This window comes from Heteronotia binoei, chromosome 1 (genome assembly GCF_032191835.1).
Source record: "Heteronotia binoei isolate CCM8104 ecotype False Entrance Well chromosome 1, APGP_CSIRO_Hbin_v1, whole genome shotgun sequence".
Taxonomy (NCBI): domain Eukaryota; kingdom Metazoa; phylum Chordata; class Lepidosauria; order Squamata; family Gekkonidae; genus Heteronotia; species Heteronotia binoei.
Window position 1 is genome coordinate 251,733,317 of NC_083223.1, and position 18,421 is coordinate 251,751,737.

At 48.9% G+C, this 18,421-nt stretch overlaps 1 protein-coding gene across 7 annotated transcripts in view; it reads left to right on the plus strand.

Annotated features, from left to right (window-relative positions):
- NRXN2 (neurexin 2) overlaps nt 1–17,341 on the plus strand; it is a 468,353-nt gene extending 451,012 nt beyond the window's left edge. For 5 of the 7 annotated variants that reach the window (XM_060252607.1, XM_060252583.1, XM_060252565.1 and 2 more), the window contains one exon: nt 16,212–17,341. In XM_060252607.1, the coding sequence (XP_060108590.1) occupies nt 16,212–17,107 (896 nt within the window). In that variant the 3' untranslated portion in view covers nt 17,108–17,341. The remainder of the gene's footprint in view (nt 1–16,211) is intronic. The other 2 variants (XM_060252591.1, XM_060252599.1) reach the window with 1 other exon arrangement.
- Nucleotides 17,342–18,421: the final 1,080 nt, after the last annotated feature.

An 18,421-nucleotide genomic window follows, 5' to 3' on the forward strand; every position in this document is an offset into this window, starting at 1 on the left:
GTGCGACTCTGAAGAGCAGCTTCGTGCCGCTCGTGAGATTCCGACCCAGAAGAAGTAACGACACAGCATGTGCCCAAGGCCTCTCTTGTTCAGATTTAAAGCTAACAGTCCCACAATGCACAGGGCTGCCATCTTAATTTCTATTCTGCCCTACCTTGCAAGCAGGCTCAGGCCAGAGTACAGCAAGTAAAACAACAACAATGAAAAGATTTTACTTTCTCATATCAGCTGGGAAGGATCAACATCTCTTCCTGGGAAACCTCTGTTCCATTTAACATTAGAGCACTAAGGCTTTGTGGTTTGGCATTAGAGGAAAAGGCCTCTGGGATGTGCAGAAATCTTTCACCAAGCCTATTCAGAATGGAAATAATCCATTTCACCAAGCCTATTCAGAATGGAAATAATCCTCTTCAGGATGGAAAGGGCAGGACTGTTCCTGATCTAATCTGAGATCCAGCACTACTCACTTGACCAAACTGGCCATGTCCAAAAAAAGCCATTGCAAAGATGCAAACCTGAGACCAATTCCACACTAGCCTTTGTCCTGGTCTCATTCTCAGCTTTCAAGTTTGTGCGGGGCAGGGAGCAATGAGGGAACACAGAGCCCTGCTCCAGAGATGCCAATGCAGAATCCAGAAAAAAGCCAAAGTGAGGAGCCCCAGACAGAAGGGAGGCAAGTACTAAGTGCAGATTGGTCTTGGTTTCTTCTCCTCCTCTTCCCCTTTCTGTGTCCCCTCTGGATGGGGCACAATGAATGCAAGGTGCCTTTGGGTTGCATCAGTGGCTTGCCAGGACCCACAGTCTTTGACTGCAACTCCCATCTGGCTCCTATTATCATCTCTTCCTCGGTCTCGTCTGTTCAGCTGAGGTACCTTTCATTCCCATCCCCACTCCTATCTTCTTTTACTCCAAGCATCTCTGAATCTCTGTGAATCTTTTATCAGGAAAGCCCACAGGAGTGGGGTGCAGAGGCCATCTGCATGGCTTCACATGCTCATAAGGTGGCATGTGCAACTGGAAGCCCCCCGCGCGTGCAAAGTAGCAGAGCGCCATCTCTGCCAGGGCCATGCCAAGAAAGACAGTGTTCATTGCCTTCTCTTTTTAATCTTCCCCCAAATCAGGGGCCTGTTGTGCTAGATTGTCCTGCCTGGGGAACAAAGGGGCTGTAAAGCTGCCCTCCACCCTTAGCTTTGTGATCTGAGCTGAGAATGGAGGCCAAAACAAGCCCCCCACCCCGTAGTTGGGTTGCTTCCTCCTTTGGTTCTGGCAACCCATGGTGCTCTGGTCTGGCTTGTTTGTTCATCTCCCTGGCAGATTCTCTGGTCTTTGTGCAGCAGCAGAAGCTCTCCTCTTGCTCAGCTGCAAGAGCCCCCTCTGCCTGCAGTCAGGCTGTGTGCAACGCATCCGCAGCTCAGCTCTGTCGTTCCACGCCGGCCTCTGCAGCAGCCGAGCACGCCTCTGCAGGGCCTTCCGCGTGTGCCTGCCTGGAGAGGGTTGTGTATAGGCAATAGAGGTTCATAAACCATGAAGAGAGCAAAGAGGAATTATTTCCTCTCCCTCCAAACAATAGAGCTGCTGGGGTCATCCAATGAAATAGGGTTTCAGCAGTATTTCCTCCCATGCTGTGTGATTAAGAGGAGCACAAGCTTTGCATGCAGAAGGTCCCGGGTTCAGTCCCTGGAATCTCCAGTGAAAAGACCTTGGCCAGCAGAGCACTTTCACTCTAGGGTGTACTCTCTCCCTTTCCCGAGGCCAGAGACCTTGGAAAGCTACTTCCAGTGCTGTGGGAGGTGAGCCTGTAAGGCCCATTTTTGGTTCTTGAAACCACGGGAATGAAATGCATCCATTCTTTTTGTACAGTCTCCCTTTCATGATCCCGGATTATCAAGGAATGTTTGCATTCTGGTGAATCAAGGGGGAGGGAGTCAGGACAGGAGCAAATGGAGAGGGTGGGCTGCAGGGGCTGGGGGAACAACCACTGTGGGAGTAAAGACAAGGTCTTTTCCAGGACACCCATTCCCAGTCCTCTGGCTTCTGCAGTCCCACACCTACATGTTTTCAAGCTTATTTTTGCACTCAGAAGGACTAGATACTTGCTAGCATTTGTTTTGCTATTGAAAATAAATCTTGAGAAGTACCCGGATGGGAAACCTCCTTGGAATACTGGGATGCGGGGGCAGGCTTTATTCAGTCACCTCCCTGAATATCCTCCAGGCCCCCAGTAGGGGTCAGTCACCAGAGGTTGCCATGACTTCCAGGTGTGCGCACGCACACACACACACACACACATACATATTTCAAAAAATACAAAAATTATCCCCAAAATGGACACCGAGAATCTTGGTGTGCTAGATTCTCCCCTAGAAATTGCATTGTGTCTTTGTCCTTTCGGTGAAGCCCTGCCTGCAACGGACACATGGCTACTAGCCATGGTAACTGAGGGGAACCTCCACATTCAGAGGCACTAATCCTCTGAATCCCAGAGCCAGGAGGCAACATCAGGGGAAGGCCTCAGCCTCTATGCCCTGTTGCCGGCTGTCAAGAGGAAGTGGTTGGCCATTGTGCGAAACAGGATGCTGGAATAGATGGGCCATTGGTCTGATCAAGCAGGGCTCTTCTGATGTTCTTAGGGCCCAGTTTTATTGAATCAGGAGCAAACGTCGTCTTCAGCACAGACACACACTTATCCCTTTCACATGTTTTATTCTAAAAAGCCCTGTTGTGTTTTAAACTCCCCAATCGCTACTCTGTGAAGAGTTTATCTATAGTTAGATAGCTCAGGTACAGGACAAGAGGCTGCCACGCCCAGAGTTTGACAACTGCCTCATTTCTGCTGTGATCTCACTTGCCCATTGCATAGCCAAGGATAAGCATGAGCAAGCAGGCTCCACCTCTTCTGCTTCTGGTCCTGCCACCTCAAATCATAACACTACCACCCTCAGGAAAATCCCTTTGCCTAAATCTCCAGCATCTTTTTCAGCTTTTGCTGCCCCTCACTTGTTTCACCCAGTCAAGTTGTGTGGGTTGTGAGTGCAGAAGCAATTGGGAAGAACTTGCCTGCACTCCCTTCCCAGCTCCTTCAAGCCAGTGGGCCACTACATGTGGACATCCCGCCTGCCTCTGCTTATCAACTATTCCATTTGTGCCCCCATTCACTGGCTCTAGAATCCAGGCTGGGCCTCTCTCTTTCAGTGGGCTTTTGCCTGCTCACCTCTCAAATGTGTAAAGAAATTAAAACGTGAAGCGCTTCAGGATAATCATATAGACCAGGGGTGGCCAAACTTGCTTAATGTAAGAGCCACATAGAATAAACATCAGATGTTTGAGAGCCACAAGACATGAACGTCAGATGTTTGAGAGCCACAAGATGGAAGGGAGGGAAGGAAATAGATATGAGGGAGGAGGAGGTGGCATGAAAGCAACTTTAATGCATTCTCCAAGCTGCCAACTGGTGGTGGGGGCTTTGAGAGCCACAAAATATATGCGCAAGAGCCACATGTGGCTCCCGAGCCACAGTTTGGCCACCCCTGATAGACCATCCCACAGATAGACATCTAGGGTTGCCAATCCCCAGGTGGGAGCAGGGGATCCCCTGGTTTGGATGCCCTCACCCCTCTTCAGGGTCATCAGAAAGCAGGGGGAGGGAGGGAAATGTCTGCTGGGCACTCCATTATTCCCTATGGAGACCAATTCTCATAGGGTATAATGGAGAGTTGATCCACGGGTATCTGGGATTCTGGGGGCTGGGTTTTTTTAGGTAGAGGCACCACATTTTCAGCATAGCATCCAATGCCTCGCCTCAAAAGATCCTCCAGGTTTCAAAAAGATTGGACCAGGGGGTCCAATTCTATGAGCCTCAGAAGAAGGTGCCCCTTTCCATTATTTCCACTGGAGGGAAGGCATTTAAAAGGTGTGCGGTCCCTTTAAATGTGATGGCCAGAACTCCCTTTGGAATTCAGTTATGCTTGTCACAACCTTGCTCCTGCCTGCACCCCCAAAGTCTCCTGACTCCACCCCCAAAGTCCCCAGATATTTCTTGAACTGGATCTTGCAACACTATATAGATGTCCCAAAGTGGGAGGAGAGAAAGAGGATTAAGAGCAGGGATAGCAGAAGTCAGTGGCAAAGGTCAGTTCCCCCTCTTGTTACAGCAGGCAAAGATACCACTCCTTGTTTCAAGGATCCAGACAGACTTGCAGCCTCAGTTTGCATCCTTGGCATGCAGGGAAGAGAAGGGAAAGGATGTTTAACCCCTCAGATGTCACTCAGTTTTGTTATTTCAGACTGGGCACCATGCTTTGCTTTTACCATTTTAAAGAGAAAGAACAACTATGTGTTTTTAAAGGACACAACTATTTAAAATGTTAATAAAGTAAGGAGCCCAGTGTCAAATGCTGGAAAAGAAGGGGAAGTTGAAGGGTTAAACACCCTTTCCCTTCCCTGCCTATCTCTGGGGCATAATGAAAAACCAACTCTGTGATTCTATGGTTTTAGTGTAGAATGTCAGCATGGGGACAGGACAAAACCAGGATTAAAGGTCTAGTGCAAAATTGGTCTTGTGTTGTGATCACTCACACTAAATAATGCACTTTCAATGCACTTTTCAACTGGATTTTGCCAATTCACACTGTAAAATCCAGTTGGAAAATGGATTGAAAGTGCATGATTTAGTGTGTGTGATTGCAGCCTTGCTTAATCTGTCAATCCATTCTGAGAATCAAAGTGCAACTGTTTGCAACCACTCTGATGGGGGGAGGTGGTATTAAATACATCATCTAAAAGAGCTTAATAGAGGAATGCCGCGGGGGACCAGTCAACTAACGGGGGCAGTTTTTAGGTTATTCAGCCTTAAAGGTTGTTCATGTAAGCAAAAAAGCCAGTTCTGCCTATCGCCCTTGGATTCCCCCCCCCCCCCCCCCCGCACAGTTTAACACATTTTGAGCAAACATTATCACTTCTGAGAGATGGCTAGAAGGGACAGTATGCATTTACTTGTTTACTTGTTTCATTTGTAGTCTGCCTTTCTCACCAAGACTCCGGACAGATCACACAGAGAAAAATAATACAATAAGAACACCAGAAAGCATATAACCATCAATGCGATAAAACGGGATTGCAAAATTAGAGAACAATCACTGAAAACAGTATAAGACAATCACAGCAGTATAATAGCTGCAACAAACAATGCAGCAAAGCTGAGTCACTGGATTAGAGAACAATGCAATAAAAATAGGGCCCTGTTGACACAGGAGCCTTGGACACGAAACCTTCTAGGGCTCCCACCCCTTCATATATGCAGGCACCCTCTTGTGCTGCTGGAGCAGAGGAGGAGAACAAACCCACCTGGAGCTGCATCCAGGAGGTGGTGCAGAGGCAGCAGCTGTACTCCCTTTGGACTCAATTCCCCCATGATGAAAAGCTCCTTTCCCACCATTCAACAGACCTAGTGCCACTTCGGGGGCTCCATTCCGGTGTGTGGGTCCCAGCAGGTACCCGACCATCCTAAGAGAGGCATATTTTAATCCACAGAGACAATTATGCTGAGCCAGAAGGGGACACCTGGGTTCGAAATATTAGAAGCCCTTGCCTATCTGTTACTGGAAATGAAGCACAAGCTTGGGTGGGGGGCTTCCTTTCTAACAATGAGTGGCACTTTTTGCTTCATTCATTGTACGTTCAAATGCTGATAGATAAAACCTGCCTATTTGAGAGTTAGGGAAGGAAGGCAGCATTTCATCAGATCTCGGAAGCTAAGCGGGGTTAGTACTCAGATGGGAGACCGCCAAGGGAAGCTCTGCAGAGGAAGATAATGGCAGCCCACTTCTGTTTCTCATGTGCCTTTAATGCCCTTTGCCCAGGGTCACCATAAGTCAGTTGCAGATGGAACTTACTTATATATTTGAGATTTTGGCAACATGCAGATGGCATTTCACTTTGATCTGCTAAGTGGGCCATGCTAAATTTTACGAAAGGTCACTCCACCTTGTTGGTGTCCTTCACTTTGGGGCCTCCGGTAGCTCTGCTGTGCACTGTGAGCTTCATTCGGAACTACGATTCACAACTGCATCCTGTTGCTAGTGCAAGAAGTTACCCCGTGAACCTTAAAATCAATAGTGCCTTTGCATATGTACAAAGTGCCTTTTCTTCACCATAGTAGTCTCCCTGCACCTGGCATGAATGAGGGGGGCAGGAATTTTCCAGACAGGCCATTTTGGCAGATCTATCACATTATTTCCTTTAATAAGCACAGGACAATTAGGGATGCCAGGTCCAACTAATGAATATCTGGAGACTTGGGGTGGAGCCAGGAGACTTTGGGGGCGGAGCCAGGAGCAAGGTTGTGACAAGCATGACTGAACTCCAAAGGGAGTTCTGGTCATCACTTTTAAAAAGACCACACACCTTTAAAATGCCTTCTCTCCATTTGGAAATAATGAAGGCCAGGGGCACCTTCATTTGGGACTCAGAATTCGACCCCCTGATCCATCTTTTTGAAACTTGGGGGGGGGGGGGGTGTTTTGAGGAGAGGCTCTGGATGCTATGCTGAAAATTTGGTGCCACTGTCTCGAAAACCAGCCCCTCTAGAGGCCCAGATCAATTCTCCATTATACTCTGTGGGAATTGGTCTCCGTAGGATATAAATGAGCACCCAGCAGACATTCCCCTCCACCGCCCCGCTGCTTTCTGATAATCCTGAAGTGGGGGGAGGGCCTCCAAACTGGGGGATCCCCTGACCCCAACTGGGGATTGGCAACCCTAAGGACAACATAACATATCTCTCCTAAATTTTGATTTAAAAATAACACCATGAGGTTAGTTAGACTGAGTGAGTGAGTGACTAATCCAGGGTCAGCCAGCAAGCTTCCTATTGCAGCACTGTAGCTCAGTGGTAGAGTCTCTGCTTTGCGTGCAGAAGGCCCCAGGTTCAGTCCCAGACATCTCCATTTACAAGGATCAAATGTAAGGATAAAAAAAAGGATAAAGGGATCAGGTAGCGTGAAAGACCTGAGACCGTGGACAGCTGAGGCCAGTCAGCATAGGCAGACCTGGCCTTAGTAGACCATGGGTCTGATTCAGTATAAGGCAGCTCAAACAGCACAGTGGCATTTGGGACCCACCAGCCCCCAGTCCTTGTGTAACACTCCTGACTAGATGAGCTTTCAGTCTGCTTGTCAGAGCTGGAAGGAAGGCGTGCCCCACTTTGCTGGAACAGAATCCACGAGAGATATTCTGGCTTTCATTCTGAATGTCCCCAAGCCAGCTGCCACACAACTGAGAACAGAAGCTGCAGGGCTCTGGGACCAAGAAGGCATGACTTCTCTGACCCCTCTCTCTTCTGCAACATCGCCCAACTCCCCTCACCTGCCCAGCTCCCTTACCCCTCCTCTGAGCTGCTCTGAGCCTTTCTTCCCCCTCCTCTTTGACGGCGCCTTGCTTATTCTTCCCTCCCCCCACCTTCCTTCCTTCCCCATGATCAAAAGCAGCGACAGCTCCTTTGTAAGCTGGTGCCAAATGTTTCTAAAGGCTCACAACAATACTCAGGGAGGGAGAGGCCTGCCAGAGGAGCCTGAAAGCGGAGATAGAATCCACTCATTAAAAAAAAAAAGGAAATTTGGACAGAGTTTTAATTAATGAGGAGGTGGGAGGGGCAGTGAAAGGAAGAGAAATGAAGGAGAAGCCCAAACTGGGGAGAGGAGGCTTGCACAAGGTGTTTGAGAAGCAAGACTTGCACCCTGCCCCTTCTGGAGAGGTAGGAAACGTGATATCCTGCCATGCACTGCCAGGGGCTGTCATTCCACAGGGAGGCTCATCATCTTCTATGCACCAGGGCTCAGCCCAGAAGTGGCATTCAGTTCCAAGCTTCAGCAAGAAGATAGGAAGTGACAGACAAAGAACTGGCAAGTCAGTTCTAATCGATAGGTGACACTGAGCTCATCTTCCCACCCCAGCTTTTGAGCTATTGGTGCCCCCAGTGTTGCCATTTTGTAGTGCGATTGGCAATGGAAGGGACCAAAACTGGCAGAGCGTCCTTATCGGGACCTACACCCTGCCATCTCCCATCCTTTGAGCCCACATGTAGTTTGCCCCAGTCCTGTTTTTTCACTCTCTATTCATCTCCACTGCCTCTCTTGCCCACAGATTCCTGCTCTTCAGGCGACTGCTTGTTTGATCCCACTTCCTGTAGCTACCCTGTCTCTGGTGCTCCTCTAGGGTACTTCTCTGTGCTGTCTTGCCATATCTCCTCTGCCCTTTTTTCTTAGTCCTCCACCTACCTTTCTTTTGGATTCTTCTTTCATAGAATCATAGAGTTGTAAGGAACCTCCAGGTCATCTAGTCCTGTCCTCCATGAAATTCACAAATACATCCCACACACACACACACACATCTACATCGCCAGTGACCCCTGTTCCATGGCCAGAAGATGGCAAAAACCTCCAGGATCCCTTGCCAAACTGGCTTGGACAAAAATTGCTGACTGACCCCAAAGCGGCAAGTAGCATTTCCCTGGGCATGCAAAAAAGGGCCACAAGAGCTAAGCATTGATGCACCCCTCCCTGCCCTCCTCCTCATGATCTGCCTGATTCACAGAATCAGCATTGCTGTCAGATGGCCATCTAGACCAGGGGTGTCAAACATGTGGGCTGGGGGCCAAATCAGGCCCCTGGAGGGCTCCTATCAGGCCCCTGAGCAACTGGCTGTCATCTGCTTCCTTCTCCTCTCTTGCTTCCTTCTGCATAACCGCTTGCTTTGCAAGACTTACTCAATTGCACAGGAGCTACAGAGCAAAGGCAGAACTTTTTTCCCCAGGCTTTCTTAGTCACACAGCAGAGCTACTGAGCCAACTTTCTCTTCCTTCTATTGGCTGAGATTCCTCCCCCCAGTTCCCTGGGGAAAGAAAGAAAGAGCCACAGTTTCTTTTGCCTCGTTCCTTGGATCCCATGGGGATACCAAGAAAGGACCTTTAAGACCAACAAGTTTTAACTATGTTTATACATTTATATTTTTGCTATCTAATCTTAAATAGGAATATGCATGGCCTGGCCCAACCTGACATGGCCCGGCCCAACAAGGTCTCATTTATATCAGATTCGACCCTCATAACAAATGAGTTCAACACCCTTCTAGACTATGCTTAAAAACCTCCAAAGAAGGAGAATCCACCACCTCCTGAGGAAGCCCGTTCCACTTTCCCAGGCCGTTACTTGCTTTGCACCTTTCTTTCAGTTTCCTTCCCTCTGGCCCCCTTCAGGTCTTTAATTTCCTACCCCACCCTGGACTGCTGACCACTTTCCCTTGCCACATAGAAGCTGGACCACAAATTGTTCAGCACCTTGAGCAGTTGAACATTCTCAGCCAACACATCAACCAGTCCATATCAGAGGCTTTTCCTCCACGAGTGTGATACAGTACAAAACCAAAAATTGCTTCTGAGCAGGAGCAGAGCACTTAATGACCTCAGCACCCCACTCCGCTCCCAAGCTATCTGGTGTAATAGGGATGGCAACCAGTCATAAAGCAATTGAGGGGGGAGCATAAATCTTTCCTTCCTGGCTCATCCCAGCAGCCTCTCCAGCCAAGCGCTCCGGCTTACAGTGACCAGCAAGATGTCCTTAGGGAGTTCACCGCCTCATGAGCCTCGTCCCCAGCTGTCTGATAAGGAGGCTTTCTCATCTCTGTACAGGGAAGTTCCATTCTGCCATCATAGCAACAGATCGTCCTGCCCTCCTCAACTGGATTTGTATAATCCCAGTTGAAAGCCAACCTCTGCCATTTCTGCGTCTTGTAAATTCCGTAAATTAATTATGGATTGTGTGAAGAAGTCCTTTTGTCAGCACGGACCTTACCAGCGATCCGTTCTGCTGGTGACCCTGAGTTCCAGTCCTCTGAGGCAGCAACAACATTCTCTTTTTAAACGTCGACCACCTCTCCCCCTTTTTTTAACCTGAGAAGCCTCCAGCCTTCTTCTAATTTGCCTTTTCCTCTGCTGGTATCCCTTTCGAACTCCAAGATGTCCTTCCCATTTAGACCCCTATGGGCATTTATGTGCCATGAGGACTTTAGCCCCCAAAGTGCATCATAGAAAGGCAGCTTTATATATAGCGTCTTGGACAGGGATTTAAGTTGCCGTGAAGCTGGCTGGGTGACTTTGAGCCAGTCACTCTCTCTCAGCCAAACCCACCTCACAAGGTCAGTGTGGTGATAAAATGTGAAACGAAAGGGTGTATACAAACTTCACAAAGCTGCGTAACCCCTGCAGGAAGGTGCCAAGCAGGTTTGACCAAATATCCATTTCTAAGCATCTGACTAGATACCCAGAACAAAGGCGAAAAACTTTACATATGAACAGCGGGGGATCCATGTTTTGCATCTTACATGCAAGCACATCCACAGCTGTGCTCCTTTATAGTGGGAAGTGCCTCAAGTCACAGCCAACTTCTGGCAACCCTGTAGGGTTTTCCAAGCAAAAGACATGGTGGTTTGCCATTGCCTGCCTCTGTGCTGTGCACCCTAGGCAAGGCTGACTTCTGGCACACACACATTGATAAAAGCACTGACTCACATGAGGGGCACCAGTTTGCTACCTCCAGAAGACCAGCGCCCTAGGCAATCACCTAGTTTGCCTAATGGCAGGGCCAGCTCTGGTGCTGCAACTCCAGACTCCCATCCAAATACTCACCAGGCTAATCCTGCTTACCTTTTGAGATCTGATGAGATCAGGCTATCCTGGGCTATCTGTCCTTAGGGAACAAATTAACGACCTTTGCCTGTTATATTTCTTGCCCACCTTCCTTCAGTCATGGAACTCAAGTGAGAGGACACAGGGATAGCTTGTAAAAGGTCCCCCTTTGGGCACTGCCTAACTTAGGCCCCGCCCTCTTTCACGTCTATGGGACAGCTGCCTCCATGGCTTTCTCTGACCCTGGCATCCTTTCTCCAGCCCCTTTGCAAGGCCAGTACCTAAAAACACGCTGCTACCTCTGAAAAGGTATATACAGGCAACTACAAATTGACGCATGTCACTCATTCTAATAGCAAACATGATGACTGAGCACCTATCAGGGCCTGCTGCAGTCAAGGGAGGCGGGTGGCATGCTCTGGTAGATTCTCCAGCTATGCAGAAAAATATTGCTCTTTGCTTTTTTTTAAAAAAAGAAGAAGCAGCAGCAAAAAAACACCATCCTGATGAGAACGTTACATGTTTATTGCTTTCTAGAAGCAACAGAATGTCAAGCTGACCATCAGTTGAAGGGGGAGGGAGAAGAAAGAGAAACTGGGTTGCTCAGGCTGAGAAGGAGCCGGAAGTTAGGGGCAGGGGATGTACACTGAGAAAGACCTGATTTCTCTCTACAACTCCAGGACTCAGACCTCTCTGAAGCTCAAAAACATCTTGGCTGGAGGGTACTGGAGAAGGCACCTTCCTGATCCTAATTCAGGGCTGTCACACTCTTGACCCTTACGAATGGAGAGCTGGAATGAGAGCCAGGGTCTACTTCCATAGCCTCAGTCTCTCCCCTCCAAGTCTGCTATACAGCATGGGGAAGGAGTCAGAAATGCCAGTGTCCTGAGCCTGCATTAGAGCCTTCAGACTGAGGGGCAAGGGGTCAGGTTCCTGCTCTGCAGCTGTTGCACCACAGCTGTTTTGGCCTTTGAGGCAGGGGGCCAGGCCCACCAGCAACCCGTGGGCTATTTGTTCCCTCGACCTGACTCACCCAGCCACTTGCTACTGCTCAACAGCAGCCACCCCACAGGATATAGTGGTTAGAGTTTGAGGCTAGGATCTGGGAGACCCAGGTTCGAATCACCATTCTGCTACAGAAGCTCAATGGGTGGCCTTGGGCCAGTGACACATTCTGAGCCTGGCTTACCTCACAAGGTTGCTGTGAGGGTAAAATGGAGGAGAGGGGAATGATGCAAGCTGCTTCAAGACCCCATTGTGGAGAAGTGCAGATATAAATTAAGTAAATAAATAAATATAAATATAAGCAAAGATGGAAGGCAGTTAAAAGGTTGTTTGGTAGGTAAAAAGGAGGGAGAACAAAATGAGGATATGGGGGGGAGTTGCCAGTAGGAAGGAAACAGGGTTGGGAGGGGGATACAGGGGAAAGTGAGGGGCTGCCTACAAGCCTTTGCAGGTTCCCTATCTTGCAGCTGAGCCTGGCAACCACCACCATGGAATTGGGCCATAATTCTGGCCAGAGGCTGCCCAAGTGGGAGAAGATAGAGGTCAGGAAGGAGAGACGCAAGAGAAGGAGGAAGAGGCTATGGGAGGCTTTTGGGGAAGGGAAAATGAGTTCTTGCACGTTTCCTACCTGTTTGTATAGACACACACACACACACACAAATAGTCCACCCTTGATATTTCCCCCCTTAAACCTCCAAATGCCCCTATCATGGAGACAAGTGGGAGGTATGCAGATGAAGGGGTGGAGACATGCAGATAGGGGCAGCTAGAGGGGTGGCTTCATTCTCAATGCCTTCCATTGATTCCAGGGTGCTCAGTGAATCTGGGACACAATTGAGAAGGGCCAAAGAGAGGCAGCCGCAGCCCTGATCTGGAGGGCCCAGGCTAGCCCACTCTCATTAGATCTTGAAAGCTAAGGCAGATTAGCCCTGGATAATACCTGGACAGGAGACCACCAAGGAAGTCCAGGGTTGCTACGTAGAGGCAGGCCAAAGACCACCTCTGAACGCCCCTTGCCTTGAAAACCTTACAGGCTCGCCATACATCAGGTGCAACTTGGCAGCACTTTCCACAACCAAACAGAGATATGCTGATCCCTCAGTCAGTCCATCAGTGCTGGCTTGGCACAGGTGTATGTGCGGATCATCTGTACTTTGGGGGATAGGACTAGAAAGGGTGGATTTTTTTATACAGGAGTATGGTTACAAACCAGCCTGGGGAAGACCAAAGTGTCCCTTTAACAGAGGCTTAATGTAGTCAACAACATCCTATTATGCCTCCATTAAAGGGACAGAACAGGGCTTCCCCCCCGGTTTAGGATTTTGATGTTCTGCTGAGTCCAGGAGGTTTTTAGCATCTTTGGGGCAAAAAACTAGTCAGAACCTCTCTCACTTTCTCTCAGTGATAGAGTCCTTTTAGTAAGCAAGTATGTTTGGAGAAGCCTGCCTGGTTTAGGGATGGGGTGGGGGTGGGGCTAGGAGCCTGCTGCCAACTGGTGAAATTAGCATTTAGATGGGAGTGTTTGTCAGCCTTCTTGCACTCTTCTCCCCCACTGCCAGACCCTAACAGCCACCCAGTTTAGCCAGCATTCTTTAAAGAGGCCACTTCTGTCCCCCTCCCCCTCTAGCTGGGCCCCTTTAAAACCCCACTCTGAAGCAAGGAGATCAAGTGATCAGGCTGAAGCTGATCAGACTCTCTCCTCTTTGATTTTTATCCTTTCTGGGGCCAGAAACCACCCCTGGAGCTCCTTTTTCTGTGTAAGTTTATTTCTGTGTGGTTAAAATCACACCTGAAGCTGCCTTCTACTGAATCAGACCCTTGGTCCATCACAACCAGTATTCTCTACCCAAACTGGCAGCAGCTCTCCAGGGTCTCAGGCAGAGGTCTTTCACATCAACCTACTCCCTGCCTGTTTTTAATTGGAGATGCCTGGGATCGAACCTGGGACTTTCTGCATGTCAAGCAGAGGCTTTGCCACCAGCCCCTCCCCAAATCACCCAGCTTAAGCTTTAGATAAATTCACTGCTTTTCCCTGCAAGGCCAAGATAGTTCCCTTCAACACAGGTGGTCCTTCCCATCCTCCAGTTCCAAACAGACAGTATTTTTTTTGTTAATGGCACATTTCTTTGAGCTGCTTTTTATTCCATTATATATATATTTTATGTTCGGTCTCAGCACCAAGAAACATGCAATTTTAAATTTGCCTTAACATTCAAGTTAATTAAAGTATCGTGTGAGTAATTTTGTGCGTACGAGAGAGAGAGAGAGACGGGGAGAAATCTTGCATTGAAAAAGCATGACAGTGCAAATAAAAACACAATTTTCATCTTGAACCAGAGCCTGCGAGCCTGCGCTTGCTACAGTGCCTTTCATGCTGCGTATCTTCGATCTTCCTCCCAACAGCCGTGCCAAACAAGTTCCTCAAGAGCCCCTTTTTGCAGATAGAGGAGGGAGACACCCAAGCAGCTCAGGGTTGGGATTCCAACCTGCATCTCGAGTCCGTGCACTGCAGCTCTATGCCTCCCCCATGGCAAGTACACAGATCCCCTTGGATGCCACTTCCGTTGTTGCAGCCATTGCTGGAGTCAGTAGCCACAGGAAAAGGCCAGCAGGTGCTGCCAGTCTCCCTGTGGTCAGCTTGTTACCTGCTTCCGCTGGCCCCACCAAAGGCTTCGAGTCTGATATGAAACAAAGCCAAAAAGATTCTCTATTCCAACCCCTTCCCAAAATCTGTATCAGCCCCGCAGCAAACGAAAAATGTGCAATCAAGACCACGGCGGGGTGGGGAGAGCCACGGGCGGAAGGCCGATGCAGTGCGGAAAGGGCAGCTGCCAAGCAAACAGCCCTACATGTTCCCAGCAAGTGAGTCAAGACCCCCACATTGATTGCAGGGGCCTAAATCCTTTCCCCCCTCCTGGTCACTTCCATCTGTGGAATCCATTCATCTCTCTCTCACACACACACACACACACACACACACACACAACACAGATCATCAAAACTCAGAGCCTCATGCACATTGCATGAACTAGTTTGACTCTGCATAAATCTACATATATTATTCTAGCTTCCTGTAAAAGCTTTTGCCTCCAGGAGAGATGGCAATGAAACACCCACTGCTGCTGCCGCTGCTCTTCCACCTTTACTGTTGTAGCCAAATAATTTTGCTCAGCCAAGAAGCCTATTTCACACCGTCATGCATTAAAACCCCAAATCCATAGGTGGGGGGGAGGCTTTCTTTTACATCCTGAACACCACTTCAGCCAGGGCTCCCCCAGGATTCAGCCTTGGCAGATGCACAGGGTTCATGCTGAGCTTGGGCATTTTCCCTCCCACCTGAGTACCCAGAGACATCCCTCCCTTCACACCTCCAGGGCACGGGCGGGGCTTCTGTACCCTCCTTTACAGAAAACAGTTGCTCCTTCTTCCTCCTGATATTAGAGGAGATCTCTCCCCAGCCTCCCCCTTCCTAGTTTTCCAAGGGTTCCAACCAGGTGTTTTGCCTCAAATTCAGGTGGGGAAAGGGGATCCAGGGGTCATGACTCATTTCTGAGAAAACAGTTAAAAAAAATGGGGAGGGCAGAGAGCCAGGACTCCTGGGTTCTCTTTCTCTCTGAGGCTTTGCAGGAAGCCAACAGAGACAGCTGGCATTTTTATCTTCCATCTTTCCAATTCCAGAAGCAGAGAACGCCACTCTGCTTGATACAAAAGGCCTCCTCGATTTATGATGGAGGGGGCAGGAAATTTATCCCCTTACCTCCAAACTACCTAAAAATGTACAAAGGGCAAAAGAATTGGCAGTGCAGATTCCTTGTGATCTCGGAGTTGACATTGGTTGTCGGAATACTGGGTGGGGGGGGCACACACAAAGAAAAGGGTGAGGGGGCTGCCTCGGGAGGGGGGAGGAAGGGAATATTTTCGATGGTTCAGTCGTGAAAAGTCAAGGACAGAAATGAATCTAGAGAGAAAGAGAAATTTAAAAAGCAAGATGCAGAGAAAGATGTTAAAAGAAAAGAAAAAAAGTTGTTTTTTCTCCAAAAAACATTCTTACCTAGTTTTCTTTTTTGTAATTTTTTTTCTTCATGCTAATATCACACGGCCTATTTGTTGATGTAAGTTGACTGAATTCCGTGGTTTGCTCTCTTATTTTTAAAAAAAACAAAAAGAAAGGGAAAAAGAGGAAAAAATAAGGAAAAAAAATGAGTATTTCTTAGGAGAGGATGGGAAGAGAAGCAGCCAGCGAGGGTTTTTATTGCTCTTAATTCTACTGTTTTATCTGTTTAATTTTTTGCGCATTAAATGACTATTTTTAATTCTTTTTTTCCTTTGATTATGATTTCTCTAGAAGTTATCTTTCAATGTGTTACAAAGGCAAGAGAGAAAAGCTAGCGGACAGGGATGGAGACGGAGGGGTTTGACTAGCTAAAACTCGTGGCTTGAGTTGTCTTGTGTCAGCAGAATAGAGCGCCTACCAAGGTCACTAACACATTCTCCCCTTCTGTCTCTCCCCCTTTTCTCTCTGTTCTAGGAGGTGAATTAGTATTACCCATAATAACCGAAGACTCACTAGACACCCCTCCAATTGCCACCCGGTCTCCATTCGTCCCCCCACCTCCCACCTTTGGCCCCTTCCTAACCGTAGTCGAAACCACCAAAGACACCCTTTCCCCGCCATCCCATCCAAGGCCCCCCTGCTTGGCCGACCAAGACGACAGCGACTGCGAAGAGGGGATTGAGGCCTCCGGTTACGCCTCAGGCGAGGTCTTCGACTCCAGCCTGCCCCCTACTGACGACGAAGATTTTTACACCACTTTCCCCCTGGTCACGGATAGGACCCTAATTGGCCGACCCGAAGGAGCATCCAAAAAGGCCCAAGGATCTCGCCCCAACCTTAGGACAGGACTGCCGGCTTCACCCTCCGTCCCTGATCTCTTGACCTCCACCACCTCTCCCAGTCTGGTCCGTAACATCCCCGCCGGCAAAATGAACAACCGGGAATCCCTCAAACCCCACCCAGAACAGTACCCCCCACTGTCCACCTCTTTTGAACCTGACAAGCTAAACAGGCTTAAATACCCAGGTATAACCTCTTCCCCCAATTTCCACAATCTGCCCACAGCTAACCCCACCGGCCCCGGTGAAAGGGGCCCTCCAGGAGCAGTGGAGGTCATCCGGGAGTCCAGCAGCACCACTGGCATGGTGGTCGGCATCGTGGCGGCAGCGGCCCTCTGCATCCTCATCCTCCTCTATGCCATGTACAAATACCGTAACCGGGATGAAGGTTCTTACCAGGTGGACCAAAGCCGGAACTACATCAGTAACTCGGCGCAGAGCAATGGCACAGTGGTTAAGGAAAAGCCAGCCGCTGCCACCAAAACGCCCGGCAAGAGCAAGAAAAACAAAGACAAGGAATATTATGTCTGAGTTTCCCCTGGTCCCCCAATCCCTGCGTGAGCCAGAGAGACCAACACCCAACTGACACACGCAGTGAAACCACCCAGACCTACACACCCCCAGACTTTCTGGAGAGGAGACCACCCAAACTCATCCTTTCCCTCCCTCATCAGAGAGCGACCAACCAGTGGCACCCCTAACATGGCAACCTCCATCCACTTTGGTTTGCTCATTCCTGTTTTTCTTTAAATCCCCCCTCCTCCCCCCCAAAAGCCAACAAGCTCACAGGGCCTACCTCCCTTTCTTCCACCCTGAGCTCCTTCCAATCTAGCAGGGTTTTTTTCCCCTCGGGAAAACTGAGGGGAAGGAAAGCAGAAATGGCAAAGCAATTCCAAAATCCACGTGGCTCAAAGAGAGAGGGATGCTCAGAGAGGAGGATCCAAGGGGTGCGGGGGAGGGGGAGCAAATTTAAGAAAGTGGCTTCCCAGGTGAGGGAGAAGCCAGGATGTTGCTCCATGATCTTTATGCACGAGAGTTATGGCCCCTCTTTGCAGGAGGGCTTAGGCACTTCCTGATGCTGGAAAAAACTATGGGGTCCACCCACCTTGCCTCATTCCCCCCACGCCCGGCTCCCCAGCGTCTCCCTCTGAAACGGATTCCCAGCCGGAGCCAGGGAGCCTAGCTCTCTACAGAACCCTAACTGGACTGGGGGAACAGAGGGCCCATTGCTGAACGCCTCCCCCCCTCCTTGGAATTATCTCAAGCGAAAGGGTCCGTTCTTTCTATCGTTTTTATTTTTATCTTCGTCAATGTGTCAGAGTCTTGGAAATGTGTGGAATAAAACAAACAAACAAACAAAAAAAGATTTTGAAAAAGAAATACAACTAATTATAACAAATAAAAACAGGTAATGTGGATTTTGCTTGAGCTGTTGGACCGGGGGTGGGGGGTGGGGGGGGGAGGGAAACACTCCCTTTCCCAACAACCTATTAATATCCTGTCTTGTAATAAAAGGGGGATTCAAGCCGAGGGTTTGGGGTTTTTTTAAGATAACAAAATGTTTGAACACCCCCCCCCCCCGATTCCGTGTGGTTGGGAGCAGCTACGGGGTGCGGCTGCCTTGCCAGTGAAGGGAGGGGGGATTAGAAGCAGCGATCTCCTGGGTGGGCTTGCTTTACAAGGGTCCAAACGAACTGCTCTGAACTCCCATTTTTCCCCTTCACTCTCCCCTGTATCAAGGTGCTATATTGTGGTCTTTCTTTCAACTGTGTTTCTTTCTTTCTCTTTTTTTTTTCCTTTTTAAAAAGAAAAGCATGGAAAGTTCTAGTTGACTTTTAATTTCAT